At 34.8% G+C, this 10,693-nt stretch overlaps 1 protein-coding gene across 2 annotated transcripts; it reads left to right on the forward strand.

Annotated features, from left to right (window-relative positions):
* Positions 1 to 1,269: 1,269 nt before the first annotated feature.
* zpld1a (zona pellucida-like domain containing 1a) lies at positions 1,270 to 10,270 on the forward strand. Of its 2 annotated transcripts, XM_055023455.1 has the most exons (11): positions 1,270 to 1,720; positions 2,114 to 2,227; positions 2,502 to 2,722; positions 2,971 to 3,152; positions 3,534 to 3,606; positions 4,863 to 4,960; positions 6,607 to 6,687; positions 6,792 to 6,963; positions 8,634 to 8,736; positions 9,338 to 9,367; positions 9,955 to 10,270. In XM_055023455.1, exons 2-11 carry the CDS (start codon positions 2,122 to 2,124, stop codon positions 10,128 to 10,130), a joined length of 1,242 nt encoding a protein of 413 aa, XP_054879430.1. In that variant the 5' UTR covers positions 1,270 to 1,720; positions 2,114 to 2,121; the 3' UTR covers positions 10,131 to 10,270. The 2 variants fall into 2 exon arrangements, with proteins under 2 accessions (XP_054879430.1, XP_054879431.1); XM_055023456.1 differs by lacking the exon at positions 1,270 to 1,720 and having other exon boundaries at positions 2,047 to 2,227.
* Positions 10,271 to 10,693: the final 423 nt, after the last annotated feature.

Genomic DNA, 10,693 nt, shown 5'->3' on the forward strand with positions numbered 1-10,693 from the left:
CATACATGTATCAAAACCTGAGCCTCAGAAACATGATGTGTGTTATTACTTGTGTTAATGGTTTTCAATTAGCATGGTGATATAATTAACAAAAAAATATGATCATTACCTTCCTGTGCAATTTTGCTCAAAAATATTATCGTTTACAGCACATTCTGGGATTTCTCCCCTTTCCTTGGATTACCACTATGAATCCAAGAAAAGGAGCAAAAGAGAAAATAACGTAGGACAAGCAGCTAGTTATTACCAGTCTAACATTTTTAAGGCCTCACTGTGCATGATACTTTCAGAAAATAGGGCTGAAACAATTCCTTGAATAATTTCGGTACCTCAAATACTAAAAATCCATAAGGAAAATTGTCTCCTTTGTTAAATATATTGTAATAAATTCATTGCAATCTTGAAACTGGCCCACTGTCTCTTTAAAAAGCTGCAGTTCTTTCTGACACTCCTCCTTCAGCAGGTGTTTGCTAGTTGTTTCTAGCAGTATTCTAGAGGAGTCAAGTAGGGGAAAATGTAGAGTAAGGGCGTCCTGTAACTCGGAAGCTTGGACATTACAGCACCAAGGAGGAGACGTGTGGAAAAGGTGGCACTCAGTGGGAGCAAGAACTTAGGCCCCCGAATGACTACCAGGGGAGATTTCAGGATTTCTCTAAAAAGCATAAAATAATCAAAGTAACACTCCAAGAATCAAAAAAGTCAGTTTTACATAATACTGGTCCTTTAAGCTGTTTTTATGTAATACAAGCTTTGAACGTGTTTTACACCACTTGAAACACGTTAGATAATGATTAGGAGAGACTTTTCATCTTCTTAAAGGTAAGGGCAGCTTCAGTAAAAAAAAAAATAAATTCTTCATAACAGAATACAAATTTTTTTTAAGATTAAGCAAATTTTATGAATAGAATTTAGAATAATAATTTAAAAAAAATCAATGGGTCTTGAATGAGGGGTTTACGCCACTATTTGAACATGGAACATTTGATGTTCCATGTTCACTGGACCCTGTGTGTCCGCTTTCTACCACATCAGATCTGGTTTCCATATGGAAGATGGGACAGTTACAGACCTGCTAATCCCCTGAGACTCTTTTAAAAAGCCCTTCTAATGTGAAGGGAATTCGAGGAGTTGGAATCAAAATCTAGGGGTTGTATTCTGCAATTCTGCAGCAGTTAACAGCCCCACCAAGCAGTTTGCCTGCTGCTGTGCTGACTGAAAGCCACCATACACAAAGCTTGACAAGTTTCTTGCAGAGTCTGTGTCCTTGGTTTTGCATTCCACAACTGGTCCCAGCAGAAAGAAACTTCTCAATCGTCAGACCAAGACCACTGGAGTGATGAGAAGGTAATTAGGCCCCTCTTTCCCCCGCACCTGAACACAACTACCTCTGCCACCAGACCTCTTGCAGCGACTAACCATTTGTGAGCCAGATTGGGCCAAAAGGATATGAGTGGGAAACTTCAAAACCTGCTCATATTTCTGAGGAGGTGAAAGGATTTGTATAACGCATTCAGATTTGATGGATTTTCCCATGTTCCATGTGGACAGCCGTTTTTTGTTGACATCTTCAAATAATGAGGTCCTTATGTGTAGGGTTTGTTTTTCAGCTGTGGTGCAGGGTTCTGTTTCTAGTTGTCAGGTGGGGATGCTGTGCAAACCATTCCCTCGTCTGTTCCAGGCTTATGGAGAAGGACTGACTTGCTGGCTTCCAGGAACCACAGTAAGTACTTTGATTGTCGCCACAGTCAGGGAGGAACAATCAGCTTTAGAGCAGTGTGTATCTTGATTTTACTGATATCTACCTTATTTATGAACGGCAATGATATATGAAGATTTTATGGTGCAGTGATATTTTCCAAGGAAAGCTTTACCTATGTAATTTTTTAAATTACTATAGCTATCAGTAAAAAGTGAAGACGAATGTACAACAAATCTAAGTCAGAGTTGAAAGAAAGATATTTAACTGCTTTGACCTGAGCTCCTTGGGAAAGTGAAGGTTTGTTTGTGTAATTTACCACTCCGACTAACATGAAAATATACCATTGATCGCACTCTAGTCTCAGCTGACAGGAAAAGACGCTTGTGCTTACATTTGATTTTTATTGTGTTACAGGTACTGAAATGGAACATACATTTTGGATTTTTTTAATTCTTTGCCAGATCTTTTCAGTGGGAGCTCAGTTCAATGGATACAACTGTGATTCCAACTTCCATAGTCGCTTCCCTGGTGAGACACTGGAAAGAAAAACTATTTTATTTTATAGAAAATACCAAATTACTTAAAGTAAATCGCTGAATCATTGTATATTTTTTAATACATTCTTTAATGTCACATGTTTTAGAATGTAGGAAACAACACATTTCTTTTTACATTTCACAATCTAATGTGAATGTGCAGTGAAGAAGATGGCTGTGGGTTTGATATGTGCAAAAATTTAATGTGCAAAACAAAATGCTAAGTATTTTTGATGTCTTTCAAAATGTGTATGTGTGTCTTTCAGCTGAGCGGGATATCAGTGTGTACTGTGGGGTTCAAACTATCACTCTTAAGGTCAACTTTTGTCCAGTACTTTTCTCTGGCTACACTGATTCAGATTTGGCTCTAAATGGTCGTCATGGAGATGCACATTGCCGAGGATTTATTAATAACAACACATTTCCAACTGTTGTGATCTTTAGTATTAGCTTGGCAACATTGGAGTCATGTGGAAATGCCCTGGTGGTAAGTAGAATACAGTTTAACAGTCTAAATTTTGTACATAAGGTTATTTAGAATGTAAGGCTGAAATAAAAATAAAACCCAAGAATAGAGCTGATTACATTTACACACCCCTTCATGTAAAGGAAAGCAATTGCTTTTATCAATTTAATCATACCTAATTTGCATTTTTGTGAAACTGCATTATCATTAAGCTCACAGATTTATTTTGTATAAAAGTGCTTTTCCTGATGATGTTTCCTTCAACACAGGTGTCCACAGCTCAGGGACCCAATGCCTATGGAAATCTCTCTCTGGTGCAAATTGGAAACATATCAGGTTATATTGATACCCCAGATCCACCTACTATCATCAGCTATCTCCCAGGTTTACTCTACAAATACAGTTGCAGTTATCCTCTAGAGTATCTGGTCAACAACACACAGCTGGCCTCGTAAGTCTCATGATCTGTGATTCACTTCTTCTAGAGGTCTTAGAAGAAGGCTAGAAGTTCTAAGAATATTAAATGTTATAGTCCATCTGACATTTCATATCACTTTTTATTAGAAAAGGCAAGAGTGAACTCAACTTACTTTTAAAGTAATATACTTAAGACTGTATTGGACTCTATATTGGAATACAATCAGAGGTGCACCCAAATAGCAACTGCAAAATGTTAATACTACAGTTTTAAGAAATTAAATAACTGAATTACTGTATACATTATGTCAAAAATAGTTATCGAAAACTCAATAAGATGGAAAAACTATGATGTCTGCATCAACATCGTTGGTTTTAGTTTTATGATGAAGTATTTTGTTTTCTTTCATGAAAGGTCATCAGCTGCAATCTCAGTGAAAGAAAGCAATGGTACATTCATCAGCACGCTGAATCTGCTGCTTTACAATGTAAGTTCAAATAGTTTTTCACAATATGGTCAACTCTTTTCTTGTGTCACACATACTTTTTGCGAGAGTTCACGTTGATGCATGACAAGACACAAGTTTCCTAAAACTTTTTCTGCATCTATACATGGTTTTATTTTTGATTCTTCTTACCCAAAAAACTCAATTCTGAGATTAAACTGAACAATTAAGAATTAGTGATGGAGCTGACTGGTTATGTAAGGTGTGTTTGAACACAACAAATTGTAATATTCGGCTTGATTAAAGCAGAACTCACAAAGAAACACACAAGGGGGATCTTGTTCCAGGTAAAGGTTAAAAGTGTTACCAGAATCAGTTTGATAAAAAACAAATGTTCACCCACTCAGTATGAAATTAAAGGTTTGCACCAGAAATAATTTATTCAGAAACCCAAAATTTGAATAGTTAATCAACCTAAATCAACATCAAAACCCCCCCAAAATATCAAGAGTCTGATTTGCCTTGTCAGGCCGATTCACAAACCACACTTAAAAAAATAGAAAATCCCAAAAGTCCTGTTCCTTTTTTATATTTTTGTCCATAAAGGAGTCCCATACTTCCAAATCTAACCACGACCTGGAAGCGTCGCTCCGTATTAATCCCCGTCTTCTTCCCCAAGAAAAATCCAAAACGTCAAAAAAGAACCCCAAAAAAGATGAGAAAAAAGAAGAGTGGTACCACCCAAAAAACCCCCCAAAAGAAAAATAAAGTCCAGATCTCACCGGGAGCGTCCCTTTCCCCCCCGGTGTTTCCTCCATGGACTGTCGTCGTCCTTCTGCACCGGGCGGCGTTCCCTCGGTGCACCCTCCGGTCCAGGCTTCCGGGCCCGATCTGTGGCGCTGGGACGAACCTTAATCGAACCTTAATCGATGTTTTATCTTTTTGTTACTTTTCTTTGGATTAAACAGACACTAAGGATAAGGCCAAAACTCCCGCTGCACAGATCGACACATGAGCGTCTTTCTTACTGATTGCGCCGCGCCTTTCGGCGCACACGCCCCCTTTTTATCACCAATTCCCACACACCTGGCACCAAACATGATTTACATCAGTTTTTTAACAGTGGAACTTCGACATTTTTTTTCTTATGTTTTTATTTATAATGAAATCCACAACTGTTCCACTAGACAGCTTGGCCTTTTTAACATTTATTATAGTTGCTGAGAAAATCAAAACATAGTGGTTATGTTACAACATGACAGGAAGAAGATCTGAATGTGATTGTTCTTTCTTTATAGGACTCATCATACATTCAGCAGCTGTCCATTCCTGTAGCAGGACTGACCCTGAAGACACGGGTGTTTGCAGCTGTCAAAGCCACCAACCTGGACAGGAGGTACTCACATGTCAACCAGACATGAAAACAAGTGTTCATTTTTATCATTTTTAATTTCCCACTAGTGTTAATGGATTTTTTTTTTTTTTTTGCACAGTTAGTCTCCCTCTTATGAGATCAATTTTATTACAATATTTTAGAGACAGGTTATTGTCACACTATCAACCTCAGATGCAGGACCTTCTCCCTGGAGGTTGATTTATTGTAGTTGATGACACCATCACCATAGTGGAGCCATCAACAAATTTAACAATGTTAATGTTCACTGTTGTTAAAGAAGAGCAGAAGAAGGGACTAAAGACAGTTTTGTGCCAATATTTAAGTATAAGAGTGGAGGAGATCTGGTTCCCCAACCTCATATTGCTTGGGAAGTCCAGTATTGGGGTACACAGTGAACTACTGATACCATGGTACTGCTTTAAATTCTGAATTATTATTACTGTTGTTCAGTAAAGTTAATAGTATTAATAAATAAATAATACAGGTGGCCGAGGGTTAAATGGAGAGCTTTACACTGCAAAAAAAAAGTCTCTAATTTACAGTGGTTGTGGTTCTTCAGTTGCCAGAATCTTGTTAATTAGAGACAATTTTTTGGGTGTGTGGCATTCTCTATGAACCTGTTTCCTCTGAATGTAAACCAATGTAGATCAAGGGCAACAGAAATAGACATTTTTTTCTGATAGAGGGGCCTCTATCAACTTCTAGAAACTTCTATCAACTTCTATATATATATATATATATATATATATATATATATATATATATATATATATATATATATATAGTATATATATAATATATATATACATATATATTAGAGACAAAAACACACATATATATATATATATATATATATATATATATATATATATATATATATATATATATATATATATATATATAAATATATATATTAGAGACAATATATATATATATATATATATATATATATATATATATATATATAATATATATATTAGAGACAATATATATATATATATAGTATATATATATATATATATATATATATATATATATATATATATATATATATACATATATATATATATATATATATATATATATATATATATATAGTAAAGCTGCTTGTTTCCATGGTATGTACACTGTATTTTGAAACAACTAGTTTGTAATTTGGATACATTTTGAAAAAGTTTTGTCTGCATTGACAATGATATATTTATGAATGAATGTCTAGACATGAGTACTTGTTGATTAATTTCAAATTTGCAAGTGATCAGCTCGACTTATGGTACAGGTATATTTGACAAAGACAGCATTGTTCCAGCAATCAGTGGCTTATTTTCTCTGTTACTAACAGATAAGAAAATTCATTGTATTTCCTCCCATCTCTTAGTCAAAAAAAAAAAAGAAAGAAAAAAATCCATGGAGGACTCGTACTCAGATGAAAATAAATGCAAGAAATAAAATCTCAGCTTCTTAAATGTATTAAAGACACTTCTATAAGAAGATCAAATATGATATTAGTTTTGAAAAATTGTGACATTGCTATGTTTTATGATCAATAATAATTCATTAGTACTCCTTTCTATCCCTCACTAACACAAACATTACTTCAGGATGAATTTTCTCAGTCAAATAAATAATATTTTACTATTAAACAGATGGAACGTTCTAATGGACTACTGTTACACTACACCCTCTGGGAATCCGAATGATGAGCTGCGCTATGACCTTTTCTTTAGGTAACTTAAAGTATTAAAAAAAAATGTTTTGATACAGTTCATTTGATAACTTTAACTTGCCCCTTTTATAATTATCTTTTATAACGTTTTGTTTCCTGAGCCAGCTGTGATAAGGACCCACAGACCACTGTCCTTGAGAATGGGAAAAGCCAAATGGGTCGCTTTGCCTTTGAAGTATTCCGTTTTGTCAAGCACAAGAATCAGAAGATGTCCACTGTTTTTCTCCACTGTGTTACCAAGCTATGCCGCGCAGATGACTGTCCAATGCTCATGCCAGTGAGACAAACAAAAAGCACATATGCACAGACACATTGGAAGAGTGTTTAAACAAAGTGTCGTTACAGATTTTTTAAAAGGGAAAAATATATGAGTGGGAACCTTTTCAGCATCCAACACATTCATCTGATGTTTAGCATTAGTCTCCAACCCTGGTCCTCAGTGTCCACTGTTGGGATGTGTCAGATATTCATTAGCCTAAATAGCTTTTACTCAAAAGGACTCATCAAGAGAATGTTGAAGAGCTGTATTTAAGTTTATATGAGGTTGAATGAAGCAGTTTCACAGGATACAAACAGTAGCAGAGTTCAACAGTACTTTCTATTTAATTGGTCTCATGTAAAACTGAGCCAAAGCAAAATTATTAGCATATTTATTGACATTTATGGATTCATTACAAGTGTTTGAAGCCTATATTTTTTGTGATTTTGATGTTATGTAGCTTTATGTTATGAAAGCTAAAGTTTAATCAGAAATACTTTTATAACAAATTTATGTCAGATCATGATTTTGTGGTTAATGTCAAGTTGTCATAATGAAGACATTTTGAATAATGTCAAGTTTGTATTAAAAGTGTCATGATTTACCATATGACTCTTTATGACAACAATCATAAGTATTCATGAAGACTTACTAATGTTTGTCATGTTTATGACGGTGTCATGACAGTCTTATTTACAACAAGTTAAATAAAGTGTTACCAAAAGGACCAATACTCCCTTTGAAATACACAGAAGTTGCTGTGAACTTTAAATTTTCTGAATAAACATCATGGAAAGCCCTATATTTATGTTAAGATGTTATTGGGATTCCTGACTATAGGGACAACAAATTATTTTACATTTTCTATTTTCTGATGTAGAAAAAACATTTAACTTCACTACCTTTAAAAATTAAAAAAGAAAAAAAAATTGCAAAATTCGGCCAATTGATAAAAATTATAATCCTAACATTACAACTGCAAAGAGAACTGATGTTTAGCATTAGTTCTAAACATGAGTAGGCGTGTACCGATTGCAGTTTTCTGGCCAATCGCCGATTACCAATCTTTTAAAAAGCCTAACATACAGATTCCGATTTTGGCCGACACCAATTTTTTGTCTGAAATGTTGCTCAATATATAAAGAAAATTGCTGAATTGGCAAAAATGGGGTGACTATTGTTAACTGTAAATGTGCAGGCATGACCTGGTCGGCCAGTTTGTCTGTCATGGGAGAAAAGACAAGCACAGTGGTTGATTTTTAGACCTTTGCCGAAGTCGATACATGGATGGATAAGATTGGGTTCACATGTAAAAATCAGCTGATTACCGATCTTCCAAAATTAAAGAAATCAGTACCGATAAATTGGGTGGCCAATAAATCAGTGCACTCCTAGAACTGAGGGGAAAAGTTGCGGTTTCAGCTTCCAAGCATCCATCTGTTTGAAGCTCCTGATGGGACTGCTTCATGTAACGAAGCACAAAACACATAGAAAACAGTGGCTGTCTTTACAAAGAGAACATATTTTATTATTATCAAACAATAGTTGCTGAATCACATTAAATTTGAATTCAAAAATACTTTAGTAACTGCAAAGGGAAATTAAAGTAATTAATTCAACCACATTTATCACACCCGTTTGTCTTAGTGACCACAGTGAGTGATTTTTTTATGTGCTTTTTGTCATAGATCTGTGGCAGCAAGAAAAAGAGAGCTATTTCAGAAGGAAAACAATCAAGCAAGTCATCAGGAAATGCTGTTCTGACTGCGGGGCCCATCATCACTCGAAGTGGTACAGACTAGTCTTCATCCTCAATAATTTTAGCAATCAACCTGTTCTTCTTTGCGAAGAAGGAACTCTCCAATAAAAACACAAAGGCTTGTTCTAAACAGTGCACTTTAATGTGATTTCAACTAACTGGAACAAAGTTCATTGAAGATGTATCTGTTCCAGATAAATTAATGAGGGTAGTCTTCCTTATGTCTTGGGCCTCTCTAACAGCGTTGCTCATTTGTGCCAATGGTACTCCCAGAAAGTTTAGAAAAAGTGGTCAACAGGTGACGTCTGAAAATCTTGGGGTACCATATTTAAAGCAAAATACATGAATATAAATAATTTCATGGTTATGGATAGAGTCTGCAAATTTGAAGTGGCTGCCACATCACTAAAAAAGAAATCTCATTGTTTTGGACTGTATGTATGACTAGGTTTTATGGATGAATCTAACTGTTAATAAGCACTGTTAAAGCAGCATTTTGAGGCAAAGAGCTCATGCTATTATAACTACTGAGACACTTTACATTTTCAATTAAAAGTATATACCTTGTCTAAAAATGTTGTTCGTTTAGCTTCACTGCTTGAATGTAATTACCTATTATTTTTTTATTCACAGATCAAACACCAAGTAATAATTCTCAGCTGGGTAAGCACTCCAATTTGTGTTATTGCTTTGACTTAAACTGCTTAATAGGTTTTAATTTGAAGATTAATTTATGACACATTTAGAGAATAAAATCAACTAAATGTTAATAAGAATGATGTACATTATGAAACAAAGAGGACCATAAAATATAACTTACTGTGTTATGTATGTATGTAATTTCATTTACATACATGTCTCACTCCCAAGCAGATTCTAAAAATTTTACTTTTAACCGTACCGCAGAGTCATTTCAATTCATTATGGGGTCTTGAACTGATATCCCAGAAATCTAATTATACTTTTTCAAAAATCAAATGAAAACCTTGCCAGTGGCCCATTTGGTTGTTTTATAACAGAATTAAAATGGAAGCCATCAACAGTTGAAAATACTATTGATGATTACCTTGTCTACTGGTTTTAAAAGGGTGGGGAATGGGTTGTATATCATCTTATAATGCATGTGTTGTTTTACACATGCATTATAATAGAAAATCATCATGCTGATGTTTTAGCAAGAGCAAGTACAGAATGTGTGCATGAAATATGAAAAGGGTTAACAACTTGTTTGTTTCTTTCCACTGCTGCAGCTCTTCTGAATGCTCCAGAGTTTCACATGGACACAGTGACCAGCATACTCATCTCAGGAGTGATCATTCTGAGTGTTATAAGCATTTGCTTCTTCCTCTTCTCCCTAGTGCTCCCAAAAGGCAGGAGTTCTCCTGTCACTACTGTGTCTGGTGTCCGAAACACGGCCTTCAATTAATCTCTGGAACTCAGCTGAATGTTGGTAGATAAGCCAACACTCAGCAAGTGGACACAAGAGACAAGATACTTTTTCATATAGGTGTTTACAAGAATAATACAAATGTTAATTTAGAAAACCCAGAGGGCCCCGATGTCCACAGGCACCACTGTGTGTGTGTATATATATATATATATATATATATATATATATATATATATATATATATATATATATATATATATATATATATATATATATATATATATATATATATACAAAAGCATATAGATTCGCAGACATATGAAAATAAGGGCAAATATACAGCATAAAAACAGACTTTATAGACTATGTCTAACTGTTAATAAAGTAATTAATGAGGGTAGTCTTCCTTATGTCTTGGGCCTCTCTAACAGCGTTGCTCATTTGTGCCAATGGTACTCCCATTCTGAATTTTCTCTTTTCTGAACTGAAAAGAGAAAATTCAGTTCAGATTCAATTTCATATGATGTTGGTCTGCACACGTAAAACCTAACTAAGTTAGAGCTTTAAAAATGAAATAATGGACAAAAATATAAATGATA

This window comes from Poeciliopsis prolifica, unplaced genomic scaffold (genome assembly GCF_027474105.1).
Source record: "Poeciliopsis prolifica strain line A6 unplaced genomic scaffold, Auburn_PproV2 SCAFFOLD101, whole genome shotgun sequence".
Lineage (NCBI taxonomy): Eukaryota > Metazoa > Chordata > Actinopteri > Cyprinodontiformes > Poeciliidae > Poeciliopsis > Poeciliopsis prolifica.

Bases quoted from the DNA above. Each gene is read 5' to 3' on its own strand.
- zpld1a (XM_055023455.1), top strand. From the start codon at position 2,122: ATGGAACATACATTTTGGATTTTTTTAATTCTTTGCCAGATCTTTTCA. The intron at 3,607-4,862 runs GTAAGTTCAAAT...CTTTCTTTATAG, and splicing joins TGAATCTGCTGCTTTACAAT to GACTCATCATACATTCAGCA. The intron at 8,737-9,337 runs GTACAGACTAGT...TTTTATTCACAG, and splicing joins GCCCATCATCACTCGAAGTG to ATCAAACACCAAGTAATAAT.